The following is a 27,237-nucleotide window of genomic DNA, read 5'->3' on the forward strand; positions in this document are numbered from 1 at the left end:
TTCTCTGCTCCAGACTCTGAGCAAAGCACAAGAAAGACCCCAGATCTCAAGACTGTCCATTGGAATAACCGTACCTCGAGTCAAAATAATACTGCTGCTGTTGGGTTTGGAAACGTGCGGCAAAGAAGCCGCTCATCACTCCTGAATGGAGAAGAACTTTAGTGAATGGTCTGTACCTTAAAATGCTGCCCTCTTTCCAACATCCTAGCTCCTCACAATAGCAGGTGAAGGTAAAAATCTCTTGGATGTTGACCCAGAGTGCAGATTGCCAGTGGCCTGTCTGGGAAGTAGGCAGGCCCGTCTCCACATCTTGGAATAGTTTCTGTCAACTTTGGGTATGTTGGTGTTGAATGGAGTAGGATGGCCAGTTGAGGAGGACAGGCCGCTGACAGTCAGTCAAGGGGCCGGATGGCAGCCTCCCTGAAGAGCATGAAAATCGGGTCCTGGGCTTGTCTGCCTGGCCTCCCTCCACCAACAGCCCTTAAATCTAACAGTCACTGAGCCTTTCTTGTTGCCTTCTATAATCAATTTCTTACCATTGATAACTGTCCCTCATCCCCATCGTTAACGACCTTTTATTTTCTCTTATTTCTAACAAGTAAGTTTAAAAAAACAAAAAGTGAGGCCAGAACATAATCTTTTTTAACTGAAAGAGACCTTAAAGATATCTATTTCCACCTTCTAAATGTCTCAGATGAGAAATCTGATAATCTGAAAAGTTAGCTGACTTGGCCAATGCCACCTGAGTAACTAGAGCAAAGCCAGGAATTTCGATGGTCTTTCCACCACTCCATGTTGCCACCTAACTTCCCATGTATCCTGCACTCTCCAGGCATGACTGACCCCTTTTGCTTCTGAGTTGAGTCTCGTGCAACCCCAGAAACCTGCAGTCTGCTCTCCCATTGGTGTTGATTTCTGTAGTATTTAGCACCAAAAATACATGCACTGGTGTAGTCTGCAAAGTAAGCATCACCAGAGAAAAAGAGTCATGTTCAAGCTGAACCCCGAGGGACCAAGGATCCTTTGCCTCCAGCGGGAAGCCTCTCTCCAGGGATGATTTGTGCACAGTCTTCTGAGCGGAGGAAGCATCAAGATTTTGTCTGTTAACTAAATCAAGATCCACCCAGAGGTCAGGGATATAATTAGAGGGCAGCATCCGGTTCACATCCAAAGTAAAGAACTGGAAGGACCCTTGGCCATGGCACCCTACTCCAAGGTGGGCATCCAACAGCAGGTCACTCACACCCAGTCCTGGAGGGGACCAGGTGAGGATGGCATGGCAGGGAGACCAGCCTGGGGAACCTGGAGCATCTATCACAGCTACAAAGGAGCTTGCATAATGCTACACCCCTTCCCGGTCGCTCAGACATGGACTTCTAAACCGTGGAGTTTGGTAGGGGGCGATGAGATTGAAGTAGACTGGAGTGGCCATACTGGCTAATGGGATGTCATTTCAACACCCATTTAACTACCTCAGGCTCCTTAAAAATAAATAAGTAAATAACACTTCACCAGGGCCTTTTGCCTGTGTAGGAAGTCTAGGAGGGTGAAGGAGACCAGATGCTCCTTGTAGGTGTAAAGTAACCTCGGGCACTTCAGCTCCTGCATCGTTGTGACTGCAAAGGAGGAGAGGACAGTCTTATTGGAACCCACCTGTGCTCAGGCCAATGAGCCCTCTGAGGCAACTGCCCCCACCCATGCAAGGCCTGCAGAGGGCTGCCCTGGCATTCCAGAGTGGTCCTGAGAAAAGGGACACAGAGAGTCGGTGCTGTTGGAGTCTAAGAATTCCAGAATGTAGAAGGGGCCAGAGATTAGCAAACACACCTCTTATTCTGCAGATGGAGAAACGGAGACATGGGGGAGTCTTCTCGGTCCTCCCTCTACAGAAGAATCCACCTCCTCTGCTCACCCCAGAGCCCTGAGTACCCTTTCCATTTCCACAGCCCCATTCTCTGTCTCCTTCACTCTCCAAAAAGACTTTTTATTTCTTCCACCTGCTGAGGTTAGTAAGTCAACATGCAGACTCTCTACACAGAGAGCACAGCAAGGGCAGTGAGAAAGCAGGCCCACCCCCTCTGTTCCTCCAACCCCGTACCCTTCATCTTGGAGTCTTACAGGAGACAGCTGCTTACGATGGACGTGAAGAGGGTGTGACCCCAAGGCCTACACAGAGGCTGAAGAGACTCAGACAAGGGCAATCTGACAACACCAGTCTCCTTGTCCGCAAAGGAATTGCGTACTTCCATTAGGCCATGAGGACGCAGCGCCCTGAGCTAAAACCCTACTACATTCTGCATTCCCAATTGCCCATCAATCCCTCCCCACCCTCCCTTTCTTCCAGACTATCAGGGACTCTGAGGTTCTAGGAACACACAGCCAAGAAGATGGAAGCTACACAGTGTCTGTATGGGGGAGGACGTGGCAGCAACAGGAGCCTTGGAGCCTCATCTCTCACTAAGAGACACCTCCCTGCAGCTGCCCCAGATCGCTCCCTCCTTGAACAACTTTCCCTTAGTTCGCTAGGGCCAAACCAGACTGCAGAGTTCAACCCAGCATTAACAGCCCCGGAAGAGACCAAGGCCCACCAGGTGGAAAGACAAGGGGGGAGACTGCCATAGGATAGCACAGGATTCTTTTGAGGGGGTGCATCCCAAGAGCTCTCCTCCAAAGTCCTCGGGGCTGGGAACACAGCACAGAGAGAAAAGACACACCCAACTCCAACTCCCCTCCCTCCCCTCCCGGCCCCACTCAGCAGCCTCAGCCATCCCTGAAGCATGCCTCCAACCCCCCCCACCCCCCCCACCTCCCCCCAGCCCCCGCCACCGTGGCCTACAGTCCGAGCACAGCTCGGAATAAAAAATATCTGTGGGTCTAAAAAAAGAAGCAAAACCACCAACACAAAATTCAGTCCCAAACCCCACACAGGATGCCTGCACTGCAGCTGACCAGAACATCCAGGCGGCTGATGGTCCCTTAAGCTGGCCAAGAGGGGTGCAGGTCGGGGGACCCAGAGGCTCCAGTTGGGCAAAGCCAGTCCCTTCGGTAGCTCTGTGCTTGGGTGAGGCGGAGGGACCGGTGGCCTGGGAGAAGCACATCCTCTTCTCCCCAGCTGGAGGGCTCTGTGGGGCTAGGCTGTGGGTTTCCACGGGCATTTTGTTGTCACGGGTCAGGGGGGCCCGGAGGTGCACCCCTGTCGCAGTCTTTGACAGCGGCAGCTGGGAAGGCAGTGATTCCCCTGGTGTCGGGGCAGAGGGAGCTGGCCCCAGCCCAAATGCTTCCTTCTCTCTCCCTGGTCAGGGCTCCGTCCTCATTAAGATGCCAAGCCTGCGGCAGCGGCCAGGCGTTGGATGCTTCCCCAGGCAGCCTCGGCCCCTCCCCCTGCACCCAGTCCACAGAAGTGATTTCTCAGCCCCTGCATTTTCACAGCACTCAAAGGCAGATGCATCAATCCTTCCAGGGGCTGGAAACGTGAGGAGAATGACAAGGGGCTGGATGTAGGTGCCCAACAGATTCTCCCCGCCCCGCCCCCCGGCTCCTGCCCACTCCACTGCCTGGCTCCCTGAAGCAAGCACTGCCCCAGCCTCTCGCCAGACCTGGGCCCCTTTCTTGGCAGTGGGGTTTACCTGGGACTTCCTAGAGGCCCAGGAAGTGCGAGCTAGAATCTAGAGAAGGCGGGTTGAGAAATAGACGACCCAGAGGGGCAGACCTTATAAGACCTGCAAAGAATGAAGTCTCCTGCCATTGGAACCCTGCTGTGCCCACACGTGCAGACAACACGGGGGATGTCTGACACCCCCCTTAACTCCCCAATAGCCTGAATGTCGGAGGTGCGGCCAAGGAGACTTTCCAATGATGGAAAGACAGGAGGCAGTGCGTTGCAGGGTTCAGATTTCAGCTTTTAATTCTGTGGTTCTTTAAATCCAGAAAGTCCAGTTCTTGAAGTCCAGAGGAGAGATGACACAACTCTTTCAAATTCAGGAAGGAACTTGAGCATAGTTTACAACAAGATGGATGTAGTCCACTGTCGCCATTGTTTTGTGTTTTGCTGTCGTTGTTGTTTTGTTCAGTGTTTACCTGTAGGCGCCATTGCTGACTCCCCAAAGCATCAGAACTATACTTTCTAGAAAAGACAAATTAGAAAATTGTCTTGAGGGGGAGGAAAGGAGGAAGGCGTGGAGCAGATGGTCAGGGGATGTGTGAGGCGTCCCAGAGGCCCCTGGTTCGGTGTTCTTTCCTTGCTGAGCCTGTCGATGAGGTCTGCCCATGCACATATGCAGAGCTTGGAGCTAACACACCTGTGCAGATGATCACCTGTGCAGCAGTGACTGGCACTCCACCCCAGCTCCTCCAGTCCCAACGTGAAGATTGTCTCTGTGCATCGTCAAAGTCTTCTGCTCCCAGAAGTCGGAGCTGAAGAAGCACGGGCCACAGCCTGCGTCTAAGGGAAGTTTCAATTGCATTCATAATACTTAAGATTTTCTGAGTTGTTGTTACAGTCTTATGGTTTGTGTATCAGCAGCTTCTCTGTGCATTAGAGAAGAGGTTATCTCTTTGTAGATATAGATAGATAGATAGTTAGATATATAAATATATATATATTATATATATATATATATATATATATATGCCAAACTGCCTTACAGGGTTTTTATTCTTTCTTTTTTTTTCAGTGTTGTATGTGTAGCAGGCACTTGAGTTTATATGAAGATGTTTGCTTCAGTCAAGGATGGAAGAAAAGAGTCTGTGCAGTGGAAAAGAAGGGGTGTGAGGCCGGGAGAGAAGAGGCAACAGAATATGAATTCACGACCACTGGCCACCACTAGCCAAGGATGTCCAAGTAGATGGGGGTGGCTTTCCCCAGAGCATGGAGGATTTTGTAGATCTCCTTGATGTTCAGCCTCTGCTGTGGTTCCCTCTGCCAGCACCCCAGCATGACATCGTACACCTCTTTGGGGCAGACTCGGGGCCTCTCCAAAACACGACCTTGGGTGATGCACTCAATGACCTGAAAAAGGGAGGAGAACAGGGAAGTTATCACCAAAGCTCAGCCTTGGCCCTGTGGCTCAGGCGCAGCAGAAGGCAATGACATCACTGATGAGCTTCAGTGCAGAGGCGGGGTACCCTCCTGAGGCTGGGCTGGAGACCAGAGTTGCTCACCTGTCCTGTGCATGGGTTCCAAGGGCCATGATCCAGCACTAGCTGGTCCAGCCCACGGCTGCCGTCTATTCTCCATCTCTTAGGCCAGGCCTCCAACTCCCACAGACACTCTTCCTTTCACTTCTCTCTTCCTCTCTAGTCCTGAATCTTATCTAGATGACTGAGCTGCATTCATTTCCCACTTGGCAGTGGGGATTGGCAACTGACCTGTCTGTCCCACCCCCTCTTAGGAGCCTGCATGATTTTGAAACCCCCTTGAAGGAGCTCTGCCCCTCCATGGCTCCCACTTCCTGTCAAGCTCCCCTCCCAGGCACAGCCTCGGTGCACATGTGATGCTTACCTCTAAGCCATTACACAGGTCCCTTCCTCAGTGAGGCTCATCCTCCCTTGCTCTTTGCACTAAACCATGTATTCTGTTTCTTGAAAAGTCCTTAACACTAGGACTAACCGCCTGATTCACCACTGCCCAGCTGGGTGTCCGGAGAAAGTCAATTAACCTCATAGGATCTCAGCATCCTCACCTGTAAGATGCGGATCAAATGTCTCCCTTGACCACCTCCTAAGACTGCTGTAAGGACCAAATGAGGCCAGGGAAAGGGATTGTATGAGCCACTGTACCAAACGGGAGGCCATAGGGAGGAGTAGGAAGAAAGCAAATAACATACCCCTGGACCATCCCCAGCTGGCCCCTCAGGACCACGCCTGTAAGTTGCAGTTCAATTCCAATTCCCCCAAAAGATTTCTTTGCTGACATTGTGAATTTTCAAGATTCTATCTTACAGTTCTCAGGTTATTTTAACTTCTGCCTAACTCTCCCGCTGTAACCTTGGGCAACTTATGTACCCCAAACCACAGTTTCCTCATTTTGAAGACAGACCGTGATGATAAAAATCACACAGAATTTTCTCTAGTAGAGTATGTGAAAAATGTTATTTCCCTCTCTTTGCCCCCATTAATCTGTATATAGTTTTTATCTCCCTAGGCTGCCCCCAACAGCGCCTTGTCTAGAGTGTGGGCTCATGTCACTCTGACTCCGAGATGGCTTGTCAAACAATCACTGTGTTAGGACTTTCCTGGTCCTGGTCACCCCAGAGTCTGCAAAGGCCCACTAGGCTCTGTTCTTTGCCAGCCTGAAAGGTCTCCAGCTGTTCCTGTCCCGTTTTTATTTGAACCCTGTCTCCACCTTCCATTACCTTCACCTCCATGAAAAGGGGTCCAGTTCAAACTGCAGTAGCCACTGCCTAGTGCTAAGATTAAAAGCACTGAAGGGTGGTGTCTCCTCCAATGTGGGGCTCTCCAGCTTGTCAATTTCAATAGAGCAACTCATTATCAGTGACTGTCAGGACTTCACTGCTGGTGTTGGTAGAGTGGAAGCGGTGGCTGGGGGTAGGAAGCCCATCTTCAAGGCCAGTGCCTTACCAAGCAGTGTCAGAGACGACCACAAGAGCCCCGTTAGCTACTCTAAGCCAGTTTAGGTAACCAGGACAGATCATCTGCTGAGACCAATAGAACCCTCAGCCCAGATTCCCCTCTTTACTAGGGCAACCAAACTACATAGGGGCTGTGATCAGGGTACCTTGTGTGCCTGAGTGCATGCAAATGTGCCAACACATGTACACGAGCATGTGTATATATGCATGCATGCGTTTGTATGTGTGTGTATGTTTACCACTACCCCCTACCCAGGAAAACAATAATTTTTTAAAGCATCATAACAAATGAGTTCTAATATACCCACTTACATTTTTTTTAAAGGTCGTCAAAATATTTTGTCCTATTTTGGGAAATGTGGTCAGGACCCATTCAGTTTGCAAATGATGAGACGTTACAAATGTAATGAAATGCCTTCTTTTCAGTCTTTGACATTTACTTAATTAAACGGTCAGGGTATAGGAAAGCAAAAATGAACATAGCTTCCAAGAAGAGAGACACTTTCTGGAATATTCAGATAGGATTCTAATATTAAAAGGTCCTCATGTTCATGTTTTCCCGGAAAACAGAAGACCATAAACTGCAATCTTTTATAGGTCTGCTGGGTTGGGAGACCAAGCCCTTTACTGCCTACAGACTGGACTGAGTTCCCTGGGAGGACACAATGGCACTGAGAAGCATCTTGCTTTGGACCACGGCCCAAGCCTTCTCCAGGCTGATGCTTTCACCTCTGGCCAGTCCATTCCAGAACCCCAAGCAGCGCCCCTTCCTTTGTCCTGAATTTCAACAAGTGTTTGTGTGAAAAGTACTGAGTTAATTTAGGCTAATGTGCTTAGGAAAATGCCTGGCACTAAATGTTAGCTATTATTAAATTTGATGACTAGCATTTTTTATTAATATTGTAAATCAAAAGTATAAAATACATAATGTGTATATTATTACATTTACTGTTATGATTCATCTTATTCCTGGAAGTCCACACACAGCTCTGTCAGTAACATGAAATTTGCTTTGCCAGTTCACGTTCCTGCACATCTCTGGGCCTGGTCTACCTAAAGCCTTTGGGGACCCAGATGACTTGGGCATAGTAGGTGTTTCCACAAGATGGCACAATTGAAAAACTCATAGTTGTTTTTTGTTTTCACTTTCTTAGTGAAACATTTGTGATTTTTAAGTGTAGCAGAGCAAACAGAACCGTGACTTGCATCTCAATTTCAACATCTAATTTCATGCTCTCTTGACAATCACAGCACATTTCCTACAGCTATAATTTTTTTTCTACCAAGAAGGTCTCTCCTTCTGCTTCTGCCAGCATTTGCTCTGCTGGCTCCAAACCCCACCTAATGTTTTACACACTCTAAGTGCTGGCCTGAGATGTCTCTTATCAGCCTTCCTTCAAGTCAAGCTTCCCATCTGTCCCCTTTCTGTACCTCTGTGTTTGAGAGCTGGAACCATGGCTGTTTTCCATAGGTGAAGATCTCCCAGAGAATCACCCCAAAGCTCCACACATCGCTTTCCGTAGTGAACTTCCGGTACATGATGCTTTCAGGGGGCATCCAACGAATGGGGAGCATGGTGTGTCCTCCCACCTAAAAGGGGTCGAGACAGAAGCACACACAGTGACCAGATTGCCAGAATCAGTCACATCAGTCTGCACTCTTCATAGGCAGATGCCCTCTTGATGCATCTTATTCTAAGATAACCAAACGTGATGCAACTTTTGTGACGGGGCGTGGGGGGCCAGTGGAGATAAGCCTACGATACTGCAGGCAGCTAGAGTAGCAATTAGAGATAACACCTAAGGGAAGGTATGTTCCTTGGCATGGAATATAAAGAAAGATTACAAGATGATTTGAAGTGGGAGAGAAGATTTCAGAATCTGGTACTACAATCTAATCTAACCTTGAGAGGGAGTCCAGAGGGAAGTCACAGAATCACTGAGCAAGGCTACCAAGTATCAGAGTATTTGCAGACATTAGGTTAGACTCCTTGGCCAAGGAGGTTAAAGCACAGCATGGTCCATGTGCATCTAATCTGTATTACTATGACTTTAGCTTTATCTGACAATCTTGAATTTCTCACTGCTACTTAGAACTCAGTGTTCTGAGTGAAGGGGATAGGGAAGTTCAAAAGTATGAAAGACCACATGCTAATGAGAAATCAGGTGGACCAGAAGAGAATTCACAACCGTTCTTATCAAGATCTCAAAGACCAGTAAGGAAAGTGTTTTTTTTTAAATAGCCCGAGGAGGACATCAGCCACCTGTGGGTTTACAGATCTGACAGCCAAGGGCAAGAGGAAGTTACTGACATTCAGGGTACACTTTCCTGAGAAAAAACGTTAGGGAAATCCTCACTGCCCAGGAGGTTAGAGATATTATTAGCATAAGTGGAAGAAAATTCACAGCATGTTTTAGAACACAGGAACTAACTGTATCATTCATAGATAGAGCATCAGAAATGGGAACTTCTGGCTAATACATGAAACTTGTTGGAAAACTGCTTTTGACTGATAGAAAAAGCTCTGTATAAATGTCCTGACGAACTATTGGTATTAATCAAAGTTCTCATTTTTATGATGGGCCAGTTGGAGGAATTATAATCATAAACACTTAAGAAAGAATGACTTGTTGGCGATGGGCAACCTTGTTTCTAAAAAAAAAAAAAGAGATCATGTTTGCCTTATCCACTTGAAGTATTTTAGAAGATAAATGATAATATGAATTTGCAGAAGTTGTTTTCAACCTGGGATTTTATAATCAAGGTAGCTCTGTATCAAATGTAAAGACAAATGAAGATGTTTCTTTCAGACAAGCAGACTCAGAAAGTGTACCACACATAGCCTTTGAGAAAAACAAAGAAGAAAAAATTGAGAATGTACTCCAGAAAAACGGAAAAAGAATCTAAAATATACGATGACTTGGAATATAACAAAGAGTGCAAAGCAAATAAGCCACAAAAACACAATTTAAATCTAAATAATGGTCACTAATATGGTAGTAAAATGTAATATAATTACTAATAAATGATTTCTGTAAAATAGAGGCATAAAGTAAATAATAATAGTAATAATACAAATAGTACTATCACTGCTATTATTAACAATATTCTGGAATGAAACTTCCAGATAATTTCAACAATAAGTGCACAGACGAGTAGGTAGGGAAATAATCAAAAGCCTGATAAGGGCTCTGTCTTTTAGAAGAAAGGGCAAGGGAGCTTATAGAAAGTCATCAGTTGTTGATTATAACAGTTTAAATTTAAATGTGCTTGCTAAAATTTTAAAGTAGCTTCTAAAAGAATAGAAATAGTACATATAGCTTCCAAACCAGTTTCAGGAAAATAGAACTAAAAATCTCTAACCAATACCAAAAAGAGTACAAAAGGGGAGAGGGATAATAGTGAATAGCACAAAATGAAAAAGAAGTTTAAATAATATCACTATAAACAATAAGAATTAATGGGTTATATATGACACCTCTTAAATAAGAGAAACATTTATGTTAAAAAATCAGTATGCATGTTATCTAGAAAAGACATATTTAAAAGGAAATAACAGAAAATACTGAAAATTTTGAAAGAATTTTGAAAATACTGAAACTTTTGAAAGAATACAAAAATATAACAAACATTAAAAAAATTGAATATACAATGTGTATAATATTCACTATACATAAATGACAATATATAATTGAATATATAATATATATTGAATAGATAATATTCAATATGTATAATATACATTGAAAATATAATTCATATATAGTATATTGAATATATGTCATATATTCAATATAGAACATATCAAAATTGAATGCATATATGAAAAAATTTTAGAAAGCCAAGAACTAAATGGATACAAAGTGGTCTATATTATATTTGAAGATGGTAAAATTCGCCATTATGAAAATTATGAACTCTTTTGCTCCATTAAGATAGCAACAAAAATGTATAAAAAGTAAAACAGGTTATAAATAAAGGAAAACTAACAAAGCTACCATTACAATGGAAAATTAAAACACTTATTTTGCAAAATGATAGATCAAGAAGACAACAAAAATAAAGATACATTTAAAAAATAAAAATAATGAGTTTTAATTGATATATATGAGTGATGCGTGTACATTTCAGCCTCCTGAAAAAGCTGCATATTAATTTCAGTTATCTAAAAGGTGTTTATGAAAACCAATCACATATTATCCTCACAGGAACTCTGAAATTCCAAGAAACAAAGTAAACATAAGGTAAAAATAAAAGAAGAAAAGCCATTCTTTCAAAAGATGCCCAAAATTACCAACACCCTTTCCTGATTAAAAGCCCTAATTCATTAGTAATAAACGGTAACTTCCTGTATTTAATATACTAAATATCATATTAGAAGGTATCTTCTATTACTGATTTTATTTAATACTTTTCAGGTGGCCCTAGCCACTACAATAAAGCAGGAATAAAAACAAGGTAAAAATACTGAAAAGGAGGAGTCAAAACACCATTGTTCGCATATGATATGACAGTTCAAGACAATTAGCTAAAAAGCAATTAGAACCATTATATGGTTTAGTAAGCTACCCAGACATGAAATGAATATACAAAAATCAGACTATTCTCATGCACTAGTAAAATGACTTCAAAATTCAATAAACATGCTTGTACATTAGCAACAACAACAAAATGTTTAAGATTCCTAGGTATAGCTTTAGCAGAAAATATACAAGGTCTATGTAAAGAAAAGTACTGAAAAACATAAAAGAAGATCTGAATACATGGAAAGATTGTCTTTTCCTTGGATAGGAAGACTCAATATCATGAACCTCTCATTCTTCCCCAAAATTAATCTAAAAATTCAACACAATCTAAATAAAACCCTCAATGGAATGATATATGGAAACTGACAATATGATACCAAAATTCATCGAGAGGAGTAAATATTTGATTAAAAAAACTAAGATATACTTGAGATAGAACAACAAGGGATATTAGCTGTATCAGATAGCATAACATATTATCAAACTACAGGAATGAACACACTGTGTTACTGGTATAGCAATAGACAATTTCACTGATCAATGGAACAAAATAGAGTCCAGAAGCAGACCCATGTATCAATACTGGAATTTAATATATGAAATGATAGGTTAGTAATCAGTGTTGGGACAATGAACTATTCATTTAAAAAGTACACTTAGATACCTACCTCACACCATATACAAAAATCATTTCCAGATGGATTAAAGAGCTAAACATAAAAAACAAAACAATAATCATATTAGAAGAAAACTTAGAAAAGTATTTGGATAACCTCAGGAGAGGAAGGCCTTCCTAAATAAGACACATGTTCAAGGAGCCATAAAGGACAGAATTCAGAGATACCACTGGTATAAAATTCAATACTTTTTCATGGCAAAATACAAAATAAGCATAGTTAAAAGACAAATGACAGAGAAAATATTTGCAATATATGTAACAAGGAATTAAAATCCATATATTATAAAGTGCTTCCTTAAATTAGTTAAAAACAAGAAATCCAACAGAGAAATGAATCGAGGGTAAGAGTAGATGATTCACAAAACAGCTACAAATGGCCACAAACACATGAAGAAATGTCAAAACAATAAAAGACACATTTTTTTAATATTATGTGGGGAAAATGAAGAGACTGGTATTATCCAGTGCATGAGAGGTCCTGAGGAAGAGTTATTCCTTGCTAAGACTGGGGTAGCCTTTTTTGAGGGCAGCCTGGCAGAATCTGTCCACACTAAAGATGTTAAGTGTCTTTTAATCCAGTAATTTTACTTCTAGAAGTCTTGGAAAAATACTTGCTCATGTAAGCAAAAATACTTCGTTGAAGATATTTTATTTCATTGTTTTTAAGGGCAGCAATTTGTTCATCATTAAATGTATATGCAGCAGTTAAAAGGAATACAGTAGAGTTATGTAGAGTGATATGTCAATACGTCTAGGATATAGTAAATGAAAATGCAAAACATTAAAAATATATATTAGCATTCTCATTTATGTAAAAATGTGTATGCATAGGGCTTCCCTGGTGGCGCAGTGGTTGAGAGTCCGCCTGCCGATGCAGGGGACGCGGGTTCGTGCCCCGGTCCGGGACGATCCCACATGCCGCGGAGCGGCTGGGCCCGTGAGCCATGGCCGCTGAGCCTGCGCGTCCGGAGCCTGTGCTCCGCAACGGGAGAGGCCACAACAGTGAGAGGCCCGAGTACCGCAAAAAAAAAAAAAAAAAAAAAAGTGTATGCATAAGGAAATATATTAAAAGGCAATAATGTATTATATAACTCTGTAAATGCATAGAAAAGGTCCAGAAATATAGCCATTAAACCAGTGGTTTTCTCTAGAAAGGAGAGTGAGAACCGACCAAAGAGAAACTTCCATTTTTTTTACCATAGTATGTATTTCTATGCTGTTTGTAATTTTATCATAATCGTGTGCCACATCTGAAAATTTTAAACAATAAAAGAAAAAAATAAACATATGACTAAAGGAAAACCAGTGGACCTAATTTATTTACATTCTAAATCAAAATATTACTTTTGAAGAAAAATTGGGTTTTTAATAGAATCTAGTGGAATGGTTTATTGTACCTGGTTTCTTGAATAAAAAGAAAAAGAGGTTAGGAATATGGGAACATTTTTCTTGATGAAAAATGGTAAATAACAGATTCCTCCAAATTGATGCTGGTTGTTTGCCTCATTTGATGATTTTATACACAATCTGAAAGAGCCATTCCAAATTGAAATTTCCAAGTTTACCATAAGAGAAATTTGAATGTGCTGGTGTAAACTTTGATGAGCTTAAGCGTCTGGGCAGAAAATTATCAGAAGGGTATTAATTGGCCACAGAGGTACCACTAAGAAGAACTTTATCAAGATTTTCTCTGGGCAGCACCACCAATGTAGGTGAAGTTTATATGACATTCCTCCAGAAGTGGACTAAAACATTTCAAGTGAACTGTGATATAACAATGAAAAGTAATAAGTTGGAAGTCAGAAGCTTGTATTCTGATGTGACTTATTTTTTTTTGCGCTACATGGGCCTCTCACTGTTGTGGCCTCTCCCGTTGCGGAGCACAGGCTCCGGACGCGCAGGCTCAGCGGCCATGGCTCACGGACCCAGCCGCTCCGCGGCATGTGGGATCTTTCCAGACTGGGGCATGAACCCGTGTCCCCTGCATTGGCAGGCGGACTCTCAACCACGGCGCCACCAGGGAAGCCCTGATGTGACTTGTGACAAGCTCTTAACCTCTTTGAATTTCAGTTTCCTCATCTTCAACATAGGAGTCAAGCAACAGCCGTATCTAAAGTGAGATGATGTATATAAAAACCAACTGAGCATCACTAAATACAAAAAATAATACACGTAAAGTGCAATGACTGTGCCCTATGTGTAGTGAGCAGCAGAGCAAACCTGATTTCCTAGATTGTCCATATTTCCCATAGATCCACCTAGACTACACTGATTTTCCTTCAGAGCTACCTGCATTCTTGTGTCCTTCTCCCACATTGGAGAGATACAGTCTGGGAAAGGTAGTGGTCAAATCCTTCCTTGGTAAAAAAAAATACTGACAAATATCCCCATAGCGAAACCTAGCCAGGCAAGCAATGGGCTGAAATAATAATCTTAATAAAAATAGTCCTAATTAATGCACACTAAATATCAGCCACTGGATGTTTACACACACCCCACATTTAATCCTCTCTCTTGTCCTATGTGGTAGAATTCCCTAGTAGCCCCATTTCACAGATGAAGATAAGGTGATTTGCCTAGGCACTGCCTGAGAAATTCTTGCTAATGATCCAAGCTCTCAATGAGATACATTAAGGATCTGAAAGCTGAGCTTTAAAATAGGAAATATATAGGAATAAGACGAAAATTCCAAGAAATGAGTCTAAAAATAAAATAACTTCTTGGAGAGCTTCGGATTACACTACCTTGAGTAATACCTTCCACCACCTCTGTTATTGTGGATTCGGGTACTGTCAGCCTGATCTTCCTTTATAAAGTTCCCTTTTAGGGCTTCCCTGGTGGCGCAGTGGTTGAGAGTCCACCTGCCGGTGCAGGGGACACGGGTTCGTGCCCCGGTCTGGGACGATCCCACATGCTGCGGAGCGGCTGGGCCCGTGAGCCATGGCCGCTGAGCCTGCGCGTCCGGAGCCTGTGCTCCGCAACGGGAGAGGCCACAACAGTGAGAGGCCTGCGTACCAGAAAAAAAAAAAAAAGTTCCCTTTTACCTAAAAATGTCAGCAGCCATTGATGATCATTGCCCAGATCCATTATTTCATTAGTGGCTTTAAAAGGGTGACATTCTAATTCTAGCATTCCCTCTGCATAGATTAGCTGGAAATCTTCTATGAATAAAAACTTTCCTTCACTAACTATTTGGTTACACTGATAACAGTTTATACTAGAAACTTTCCTTCACTATTTGGTTACACTGTTTTGTTTTAGTTTGGTTTTGAGAAGCATCATCAATTCTTTGTGTGTGCGCTTGTGTGTGTGTGTGTGTGTGTGTGTGTGTGTGTGTGTGTGAATACATTTGAAGTGTTTCCATCAATTATAATTGCTCTTTTTGATGTTCAACTGTTCAATCTTTGGCCAGTAGCAGCCTCTTCAAGTTGGCACCTCTCACCAAACCCCAGTGGTCTTTGATAGCATCCTTGCTTTTGGACAAGAAAAAATATCCTAGGCTCATCTTGTCCATTTGCTGCCCTGGCCCTAGACTCTGTCATTTTTTCAAGGAACCCTGGATCCTTTTGGTGGACAATGGAATTTAGAGACCACACTATGGAAGCCAGGAATGCTCACTGCTGTTGGGTTGGTCAGTATTTCTGGGTCCTTATAATGGAAATAACTAGGAAAAACTTTTCTTTCGAAAGAAAATACTTCATGAGTTTATACTGCTTTTTCCAACTCAAATTTAGGATTACAGAGCTTTTACTTGACTTTGGTTTTATATCCATATTTTTTTTCTTATGCTGAAAATCTTGATTCTTACATTAGTAGTATTACTTATTTGCTTTATCCTAATATATATATTTCAAATTCAGTTCAAGTATCTTTACTAACAACATGATTGCTGAAAGCTGTCTACAGTCTTTGCAGTTCTTTTCATCTTTAAGACACACCTACTAGGGACATACCTAAAACATTGCTATGTTTTAAAGTCACGTGAAGTAATTCCTCTCTGAGTGACGAAGTCACCAACCTAATACACAGGTTAATCCATTTCATTTTCCTTTTGATTTTTAAGAATGGCTTTGCTTTTTCTTTCCCATTCGACATAATGTTTTACAAAGATGCAAAAACCGTTGCACGGTTTTAAAGTCAAACCAAAAAATCAAGGTACATGAAATCTAAGTCTAGTTCCATCTCTGTTCACTCTCCTCACCCTGATCTCCTCCCTCCAGAGGCAACCATTTTATGTTTGTTTTTAGTTTATTCTTTTATTGTTTGTAACATAAGCAAATATGGATTATATTCATTTTCCTCACTTTCATAAATGAAAGTAGGATACCATACCTGTTACATACTTTACTTCTTTTCCCCCACTGGGGTTCTCTCATTCCTTTTATAGCTAGATAGCACTCCATGTGCATGATAACACCACAGTTTATCCAATCAATCCACTATTGATAGGACTGGGTTGTTTCCATTCTTTTGTTATTGTATAGCTCAAGTGGTTCTCACTCCCGCTAAAGGGTAATTGCCTAAAATTTCCATGGAGTGTAACAGGCAGAGATAGACTGCAGTGCCCACTGAAATGTTTTCAATAACATAACTTTGGAGATACATGAAGTCTTTCCAATGGGTACCCAGGCAAGGATAGTTTTGAAGGATTATGCAGATCCTCAAGTCTCCTATGGATTTTTTCTAACACTGAGAACTCGCTGTGGTCCAGCAATTTCCCTGCCCAATTGTGCATGCACACACACACACACACACACACACACACATGCCTGCCACTCTCAAAAGGAAAGACAAATCTCTTACTCATTCTAAATCTTAGGATAGAAAACCTACAGAAGACAAATGAATAAACTCTGTGAAATATTGGTATGGGTGTTGAAAATGAATGTCTCTAGTAACTGGGAAATAAATTCTTTTGCAAGTCTGGTGGTTTCCAATTCTTTTCAAACCACTGAAGGGGGACAGACTTCAAAGAATTATCAGCTGAGAGAAGATTAAAAAGAAATTTTGATAAGAGACCAACATGTGATTTTAGGCAAAAAATGAGATATGAGTTCAAAGAATTGTCACATTACAGTAACAAAATTCTTTCCTTTCCCATCCGGTTTATTGTGAATAACGTTTCTCATTTCTTATATTTATAAAAATGAAAAAAACAGTAATAGAATTGATCCTGAACCTTAATCTAATTCCTTACCTTAGCAATAAATAATATTCATCAATGAATACAAACTAATAGAAAAATATAAGAGGTATTTCCAAAAATATTGTACACCTTATCTTTCACATTCATCAAAAGTTGTGATAGATATACATTATTTTGATCTACTGCCTATTTCTGTGTATTACTAATAATTGTAATGATAACTCAATCCAAATCTCTTAACATCTAGAAACTTATGATCATTGGGCATTAAAAATTATATTTAAATCTTTGTACATATTTCTGTCACACTAAATTATGATAGAATGGCCAATAAAAGCCTTTCATGCATAAAACGAGAATCCATAAGGATAAAATTTGGTAGGGAAACTGGAATGAAAATATAAATTCAAGAAGAAAAAGGAACCATGTAAACCTGAGTGTTTAAGTACTTGTTCATGTGTTTTATAGATGATAGGTCAAATTGCTCTGGTATTTAAAGTTCATTAGCATTAAAGGAGCGATGTATCTTTCTAATGTCAATATTTACAATGCTGTGGAAATGACATACTTAAAAGTATGGTGACAGTTTTAGATGGCAACTTAAAACATGCAAAGGGACATACATGGTTTTTCAAAATTATTTTAGGGGTATTAAAGTTTGAAGATGACAGGTATAGAGCCTGGGCATCTAGGGTGTAAAGTTTATCTTTCCCCAAGGCTGTATGTCACCCATCCTCAGGCCTGCAGCTATATCCTGGGAGAGGATGTGAAAAGAGGAAAGCAACAACTACAGCCTCACCTCCAGCCTCAGGTGCTTGCCTGAAATCCTCCAGCCTCCTTTCTTTCATTCAAGCCTTCAGCCCTCACTCCCAGCCTTGCCCTGAGGATCAGGAGTAAGTGGGATTGAAGGGTGGAAAAGCAGGATGGCTGCAGAGGCTGCCAGGTTCCTTTTCCTTCTGGGGGCAGGATGCCCTGGGGCAGAGTGTTCCTGGTAGGAGGCACACCTCCACCCTCCCCACAGCCATCCCTTCTCTTCGAAGCCTGCCTTTCCTGAACAAGGAAATTGTCTTGCTTATTTCCATAGAATGATGTCAACTTCCCTGCAGTCAGAGGGAACCCACTGCTGTGGGTTAAAGAGAAACTCAGCTGAGCTCGAGAAAGCTCTCAGGTCTCTGCATCTAATTACACAGAAAAGGAGGCAGCTTCTTCAAAGGACATATGGAAGCCCGCTTCTCTCCCAGAAGTTCAAAATGTCTATCTTCACATAGTTCTGACAAGGTATAAAGGAGACAAAGTGACCCATATATTCCAGATAAAGAAATAAGGACCCAGCAAAGGTGAGCAAATACAGGGCATTATTGATACCAATGGAAGGATTCAAGCTTCCTCTGTCATCACTAATCTATATGGGCCATGTCAAAATCTGTTAAAGCAGATGAGAATGGCAGGTGCTTTCTGAAGAGTTATAGAAACTTTGCAATGTACATTAATGGCAAAATACCCTAATCAGGAGATTATCATAAAGATTGTCATATATGGTGCCATTATTTTTTACTTATTCAATTTTAATCTCTCTTAATTGCATGTCTCAGCACATAGAAGAGTCTCCATATCCATTAAGGAAAATAAAAGGCTTAGCATACATGCTTTCTTCATCCCCTGGAAAGTCTCCTGGTTTCCCAAATGCCCCAGTAGCTTTGCATCTTACACCCAGCTCTGCTCCTCTGAGCAGCTCGTCAGCCAGGCGGGGGGCAGTCACCTTGAACATGCCCAGGTAGGAGTCCCAGCCACTAAACACAGTCTTTAAAATCACTGCCACTCTTATTCCCGAGGGTCTGGGGTTTTCAAGGGCTGCATATCAGTATTAGCTACATCCAATACAGACACATACATCCATACATCGGGAAGGAGACTGCTTAGATGAACATATGTGCATGTCAATCACATGCATGTGAGTACAGTCATGGATACAAACAGGTCTGTCACTCATGCCCCGAACATATGAAGTTGGTGAAATCTCCCTCTGACACCTCTTGAAATAAATGACCTAAATGTAGGAGGAAAGGCCCAAAGGTTTTTTTTGCTTTTTTTTTTCATTTTAACCATTTTTAAAAATTGGAGTATAGTTAATTTACAATGTTGTGTTAGTTTCAGGTGTATAGCAAAATGATTCAGTTATACACACACACACACACACACACACACACACACACACACACACACATATATACACACATACCTGTAGTTTTTCAGATTCTTTTCCATTATAGATTATTACAAGATATTGAATATAATTTCCTGTGCTATAATTTCCGGTCCTTGTTTACCTATTTTGTATATTGTAGCGTGTACATATTAATCCCAAACTCCTAATTTATCTACCCGCCCCCTGCTAATCCCTTCGGTAACCATAAGTTTGTTTTGTGTGTCTGTGAGTCTGTTTCTGTTTTGTAAATAAGTCCATTTGTATCATTTTTTTCAGATTCCACATAGACGTGATATCATATGATATTTGTCTTTCTCTGACTTACTTCACTTAATATGATAATCTCCAGGTGCATCTATGTTGCTGCAAATGGCATTATTTCATTCTTTTTCATGGCTGAGTAATAGTCCATTGTGTGTGTGTGTGTGTGTGTGTGTGTGTGTGTGTGTGTGTGTGTGTATATATATATATATATATATGTATCAAAGTCCTTGCATCCTGTCTCCAAGATAGCAAAAATAAATGATTTCACTCTAAACCAGTTAGTTAGCTTTGCTGACGGCCTCAAAACTCGCCAGAATGGCAGAGCCCTCCTTCCTGGAATTAACCCTTCTCACTGCCCGCCCCACTCCAACTGCTGGGCTCTCCTAATAGCTCCATCCCCACATATATGGGAGGCCCTCGGAGCCTTTGAAATGGCAGCCTGCCCTCAGGGAACTCTCTCAGTTCTAACTTCTCTCTCCTCCTCCTCTTTCCTTCTCCCCTCACTTTCTCCAGTGTGGTCTTCTGAGTTGAGGATACTGTATTTTCAACCAGCTTTTCACCTCCCTGCCCAGCTCTAAAATTTGATCATTCACTAGGCATGCTTCTTTGGTGTCTGAACCTATACTCTTTCCTTCCAGATGCCATCTGGATTCCTAGTGCACCTTTAGGGGACCAGTCTGTGCTGCAACTGCACACTGTCCAGCCCCTCAAATCCAAGTTCTTTAGAATCCAAGGTCTGAAAGGAGAGATTCAACACTAAAGCTATAGCTCATGAACACACAGGGCTGGGAAGGGCCTTGGAAATTACCTAACCCCCCTAAGGGCATGGAAACCTTGGCTGGAAGAGAGGCAGTGACTTGTCCAAGGTCACTAAGGAAAGTTAAATGAAATGGAACTGAAGTTCCAAAGAGTCTTGTTCTCAGTGTGAACCTTTTAGTGGAGAAGGGCATACATACAGAAAGGTGTACAAATCAAAAACACACAGATTGAATCTTATGAAGTTTAAATTTTGGATCTATAGTCTCCTTTCCTCACTGATGTGTACGGACTTTGGGTCACCTGGCAGAACGCTGAGTTTCCTCCTGTTGTAATGGTGTGTGCCTTCGGGATATATTAGCTTGAGTATTTGTTTGGTTTAGATCTACAATCTATGTGTGTGTGCATTCATAAATATGTGTCTGTCTGTGGCTTCATACCAGTTGCAGAGATTTCACGGATGAAACCTTTACACAAAGACTGAGATTTTCTATAGTGACATCAGACTTCTGACTTAATAAGGCAAAATTGTTTTGGCTTCTTTTTGTCTCTCTTCCTCTTCCCAATCAAGTAGGGCAAATTATTATGTAACTTCTTATAGACACAAACTGAAGATCACGGCCCCAGGTCTAATGGGTGCTTGGAACTCTTTGGAGGGAAAGTGCAGAGGAAACTCACAAAGACACTATTATACCACTGCTCCCTCAAAGCAGGGCTTTATGATGGCTTAAGCAAGAAATGTCCGTTTAAGAGAACTTTGGTGGAATGGATGTTTCAGGCTGAGCCTCTAGCTCCAGGATTAGGAAAAACCACTGGAGTTTTCCAAAAATACAAGGAGTTTTAAGAGCCAAGTTGTTCAGCAGTGTGAGCCTAGAGGATAAAGAGGCCCATTGTGATTCTGCCCAACTCTCTTTACCTACAGCTGCATCTGCCGGGAGCAAGTTCTCAGATGGAAGCCCCAGGACACATACCTTTTATAACTTCCCCTTTTGTTTTCCTCTTTCTAAATCCTGTCTAAATGCTGGCACTCATTCTGAGAGCTCATTGTCCTTTACTGCCCCAAACAATGTATATTTTTATAGAGCCTACATTGCAAGTTCAAAGATGTGGGCTGAAAAATGACTTGGCTCTGGTTTTCTTTTCCAAATGCCCAGCCGTGGAGCCTCCTGGCTGCACTCATATCTTCTCATGGAAGCAAACTTGAGGGATGTTGTTAAAAGGGCCCAACTTGCTGAACAAAGCTGGAGATATCAGCTCAGCTCAGATCCATGGATCACACTGGATCCAGACTGATCCATTCAGACCCCAAGTACTTGCTAAACATCAATAGGTAAAGGAAGGCAGGAGGATAAAGCCTCTTTGTGATCAATCTAGATTTTTAATTTACCCTGTACAGCTCAGGCACTGATAGGTTTTGGTTTAGATTCAGATTTATTTAGCAAAAATAAGATAATCCCTTTCAGCAAGAATGGCTTTGCTAAATATTTAGATGCCTCCCCAAATCTGAAAAATACAACAACTGCTATTGAAAATGTGTGTGTAGGATGAAGAAACAGAAGATCCAACAGAGCAAAAAGGATAATTTATAACTTGGCCAATACCCTTTACTAGCTAAGCAACCCTAGGGGATGTATTTGACCTCTGAAGACTCAGCTTTCTAGGGTATAAAATGGGGACAATAATGCAGCTACACAGAACATGTACAGACACTAAATGAGATATTAAATGGAACAGAGACATGGTGGGTTTTCAATACACATGCTCATGCATGTGACTTTCGATCAAAATCTTTCTTGAAAGATGCGACTTTCTCAATGTCTATGTTTAATGAATGAATAGCACCTCTCAATTTTTCCAGGGACTTGGACATTCTGCTCAGTGACCCTTACAACAAAGAGACACCATTCTTGATTTATGGATAAGGAAACCAGCTCAAGAATGGAATGTCAGCAAGTCCATGGTGGATAGAGGCCAAGCTAAAAGTCAATCCACTGCCACACTCCAAATCTCTCTCATTAGGGGTTTTGTGGGTTCAAGACAATTCGACCTACAAACACTGGGAACGGCTAAAAGAAGCTTCCAGGATCAGTGTGGCCACCAGACCCGGATCCTTGGAATATTTGGCTATTTACCAAAGCAGGGTTTAGACACTTAGGAAGTGCACCTAATGTGAATCTCAGGGAAGACAAGACCGGGCCAGTTAGTGGCTGCACAGCCTATGAGAGAGGCCTCAGGGGAAAAAAGGAAGAACAAGATAATTTGAATTTTAAAAAGCAAAGACTAAGATGGGATCTTTTTCCTCCAAAAGCAAACCGAATTATAATTGTCTCCTCCAGCCACCTTCTCAGAGACATTAATAACAATAGCAATAAGACTTCCTATTGAATGAATATCCCACCAGCCTTAAGACGACAGCATTGAATTTTTAATCACGATTCTAGTTTTATGATATCATCTTATAAGCCTGGGCTTTCCATCCAGGAGCAGGGGTGACCAGACAGCAGATGTGCACCAATGGCTCCATGAGAGAAAGAGCTTTTCTAATAATCACTGGAATAGCCTCCCTTGAAAGCCAATGAGGTCTTATCTGTAGATAAGCTCAGGCTGAGTCCCCACCTCTTAAGCTTTGAATGAGACGCTAGACTATGTGGCCTTCTTAACTGAAGGCTTTTTTCCCCTCTAATTTCAAGATTCCAACAGCCTGGCACACTTGACCCGTCATTTATAATGTCTGTTATGCAGACCCAGTGCCTGCGTTGTGGGAACACCTTCTTGCCCTTCCATTGCGAGGGTCCCAAATCAGCTGTCCCAGAAACAGACAGCTTAAAACAGCCTCTGTTCGGTGCTATTGATCTTTATCTCAGACAGAATGTGTGAGGACTAGAGAATGTTTATAAAGCCTAGCCAGTAGCACGAGACTACCGTTGAAAGTACTGATGTATAGTATTATCTCCTACAATGACAGGGATTTCTGTGCTGGTCTGACACCTGCCATCATGAGGGGCTGCTTCTGAACTGTCTCTAAAAGAGGTTTGGCCAGCTGCGGTCTTCCCATTTCCCTCACTGTGAGAACCCTCGGGTCATGATGCATGTGGCTCACACATCTCTCATCTCTCTGGGCCAGAGGTTGGAAAAGGCAGGTAGCTGTTTCTGGGTCAGTGGAAGGTAAGACCTAAAGCCTCTAACAATCTTTGCACCCTGCACGCTCTACTCAATGCTGTTGAAAAAGCATAAAATCTCCCATTAAAAAAGCTGCTGGGTGCAGAAACTGGTCCCCAGAATGGGAACAGAAGGTGGCCCACCCTTAAGCAGATCGCACAGCAAAGGCAGTATAACATCATGATATAGCGTTAGACACAAGGCCGCAAATTCATAGCCATGTCACCTCCAGAAATCATTTAACCTCTCTGAGCCTCGGTTTCTCCATATGTTAAACATCAACTGGTATTTACTTCCTAAAATGACCATGAGGATTAAATAAAATAATCCATGTAAAGCATTTGGCACAGTATCCAGCACGTGGCAAGTGTCAATACAACGGTCCCCATTAGCACTATGGGTGTGCTAGTAGCATTGCTATCTTAGCACATATTTCCAAGAAGCGTTCTCCACATCGAGGATTTAGATAACATAGGGGGATAGGTTTTGAGCTTCTGTGGGTGCAGGTAGACGGGGGTATTTGGTGATGGTAAAGATTGAGGCCGGATTAGGAACTAAATCTCAGGTGTCCTTGGGTATGGCTCGTTCAGTGTTGGGCTTCCCAGAAAGAGAAGTCTTTTTTGGTTTTGTGCTGCCATAAGAAGCAAACAAACCCTTGCCTCCTTTCTCCCGCCTCCCTCCACTTGCCCTGTGCTCTTAATGAAGCATTTGCCATCCCTCAGTTACAGTGCTTAGTGCAGGTAGAACACATCAGCCAGAAAGGCACGGCTGTAGCTAGAGGTAAAAGCTGCTACTTCTAAACCTCTCCAAATTAATCATTCTAACCTGAGGGAGACTTGGGCCTTTGGGCCCACCTTTTTGTTTTATTAACTGCCAACAAAAAATGCCAGAAGTGGCTGGGGAAGAAGCACAAAATGGGGGACAGGGAACACTTTGCATATTTTAATTACTTCAGTAAACAATACATATCACAGCAGAAGCCTACCATCAATGGCTACGTCCCAGGCAAAGGGAATTTGGAAGAGCATCATGGGACCTGACATAAAAAACATGCACCTCCTCCTTAGGCTAGAGGCTGCCTTATCTAGCTTCCCTGAGCTGGAGTTAAACTTGCAATCCCTCCACAGACTAGTTGCTGGAGCAGCTCCAACTAGGGCAAGAAGGTGAACAATACACAACTTTTCACACTCAAACCTTTCTGGAGAATTGAATGCTCCTCTTCACCCAACAGAAAGAGGGATTCTTCTCGGAGTCATGAAACGAGCCCCTTTAATTCTAAAGGCAGGACACTTGGTGCCTGACAGGACAGAGCTCACAGATCACTGGCTGGATCTCTGGCAGGACCACAAACATGAACCAGTGGATAACATTCTCCATCCTCATGTAAAGGTGGGGATTCAACTTAGAAAAAACTAACAGGATTAAGTTCTCAGGGAAGCCTGCGGTTAGGTGATAGCAGCTGAATCACTCTTCGAACTGCCAAGTGATTAATCAACTTGTTAATACCACTACTATTTTTATGCATCACAGGTTCTTAGTTAGCCCTTCCCCTACGAAATTCCAGGAAAGATTATTAGTTAACCTAGACACCCCGCTTCCAGTGATGGGTGGCCTCCAGCATCTCGGGAGGAAGGCAGCAGGAAGGAAGATCTGACACCAAGGGAAGCCATGGAACCCAGTGGAAAGAACACTGGATTGAGACTCAGGTCAACTGAGTTCTTACCCTAGTTCCACCAGGGTGTCGCCCTGCGGCTTTGGCACCCTGTGCTTCCTTTTGGTCTTAATGTTCACATCTGCAATAAGGAAAGAATTGGACCAGAGGATTGCTACGCTTCTTCTCCATGTGAAATCGGCATGAGATTGCCCAAAGCAAAATTTTCTTATCTCCATCAATATACCAGGAGCACTGAACAAAAGCTCATCTCAAGGTCCTTCCCAACAACAGCAGCCTCAGCAGCCTGGCTTTCCAGTGTGTGTGTGTGTGTGTGTGTGTGTGTGTGTGTTCCAAGAAAGACAAGAAGAGCAATGGGCCAGAACTTGGGAGCTCCAGGGCCCTGCCTTAGGTTTACATCACACCACCTGGCTCATCCCTGGGCCCCTGGGTCCTCATTTATAAAATTGGTAGGGTGAGCGAAGAGAATTGGGCTAGTTGACTTTTAGGTCATCTAGTTCCAAAACACAGTGATTCGATGAAGCAAAGACTAGATGACCTCTGGATGCCCCTCCCAGCCCTGGGAGAAGGTTAGAGTTCTGAGACCCACTAGTTCCACACAGCCCACTACTCTACAACTGGATCCCAGGGTGCCTTTTTGCAGTGAAGGGTGTGAGCCAAGGGTAATCTCAGATGAAAGGGCTGGAGGAGCTTTCCCTCCACACAGCATCTGGCATCCCAAGCTATCATCTGAGGCCTGCAGCTGTGGGCTGCCCCTTCTCCCTTTATAAACAGGCCCTACCTCTTGGCTTCTCCCTCAAGGTCAAAAGGAGGGGGAAGACTGCTCCGAGGATGAACCCAGGAGAAAGTCTTAAATGCTAAGCCAGTAATCACAGTTGGATGGTTTTTTTCAAAGGCATTCCTACTCTATTGTACACATTCATGTTTCCAAAAGCGTAGAAGGAGGGTAAGGGCAAGTGGGCTTCTTGTCTCTAATGAAACTGGGATGAAACATCTTACTCAGGGTCACTTAGTGAGTCCCCAGGAGGTAGAGCGAGACTAAGTCTGGGGTAGGCAATCCTCAAGCATAGTGCCCTCATCTTAATTTATTTAAACCTCTGGTCTCCACTGCAACAGAGGTAGAAAGAGATTCTTTCATTATTTCAAGGTTGGGGCAGAGGTGGAAGGCTTGTCCCAGTGAACAGGGATACAGAACAAAAACTTACTGAGTGTTTATACTGGGCCAGGATCTGTGATAAATAAGACGAAATGCACTGCTTCATCCACTCCTCTCAATATGCCTTGGCTCTGGAAATTATTATTATCAAAAGCATTGCATGAAGGAAGGAAGGGAAGGAAAGGGAGGAAGAGGTTAAGCAACTGATATGAGTTCAAAAGGCTGAAGAGTGAAAGATCCAAGCCTCACACCTAAATTATTCTGATTCCAAAACCAATGTTCTTTTGCACCCCCAAGTCAGAGGTCTTATGCATTTTCAAGTTGAAGGGAGACTCACCTGTAAAAAAAAGTTTTCAAGCCTATAAATTGATGGGCTGGAGGTGGCAGATTTGGGGAAGTATGATAGAAATCCCAGAATTTGATTTCTGTAAAAACACCCATAAAAGCTAAAGAGGATTTTCATTCAGAAATATCTAAATCTGCAGATTCAATGAAGGAAGATGGAAGCCAACATCGGCCCAGAGAATGCTCATAAAAATGACACTGGAAAACATCATATGTTCCTCCTCGTAGACGGACTGGAAAAAGCAGTCAGTCACGGGCTTTGCTTCCTTGGTCTTTGCTTTGCAGATTTTCTCTGCGTGACGCCTGGCCTGACTCCTGTAGAAGTGAGCCTGATTATTTCAGCTGGGCTCCCCATGGCAAGGACTCCCTGATGAATACAAGTCTTTGTTAGTGATCAACTAGGTCCCAGATAATCTGTTCAGCTCCTGCAGCATGTATCATCATAATTTTCAAAATTCATTAGCCTTGATTGTTTGGAAATCTATTTCCCATTAATGTCTCTTTCTCTAAGATCATCGTTTCGGGCAGAGAAAGAGGAAGGCACAGAGAGATGGAGGGATGATGGGCAGGTTGAGTAGAGAGGAGAAGGAAGGAGGGAGAGAGCTAGCAACACATGTCAAGCCTGGTGACTTATTTGGGTCTTAGAATTAAGCCACTGCAGAAATAAGTTCTAAACCTGGATTTGGTGATTACTGGGACAATACACTGCCTTTTTGCTTAAGATAGATTAAGTTTTTTGTC

The 27,237-nt window shown here is 42.6% G+C and overlaps 1 protein-coding gene across 2 annotated transcripts in view; it reads right to left on the reverse strand.

Annotated features, from left to right (window-relative positions):
• Positions 1–4,642: 4,642 nt before the first annotated feature.
• The window catches only part of NTRK3 (neurotrophic receptor tyrosine kinase 3), a 372,854-nt gene continuing 350,259 nt past the window's right edge, over positions 4,643–27,237 (reverse strand). Inside the window, exons 15-16 of one of the 2 annotated variants that reach the window (XM_060156177.1) lie at positions 8,019–8,177; positions 4,643–5,005 (exon numbers count right to left, since the gene is read on the reverse strand). In XM_060156177.1, coding sequence (XP_060012160.1) covers positions 4,820–5,005; positions 8,019–8,177 — 345 coding nt within the window. In that variant the 3' untranslated portion in view covers positions 4,643–4,819. The remainder of the gene's footprint in view (positions 5,006–8,018; positions 8,178–27,237) is intronic. The other variant, XM_060156174.1, reaches the window with a different exon arrangement.

The sequence above is a fragment of the Lagenorhynchus albirostris genome, chromosome 1 (assembly GCF_949774975.1).
Source record: "Lagenorhynchus albirostris chromosome 1, mLagAlb1.1, whole genome shotgun sequence".
NCBI classification, from domain to species: Eukaryota; Metazoa; Chordata; class Mammalia; order Artiodactyla; family Delphinidae; genus Lagenorhynchus; species Lagenorhynchus albirostris.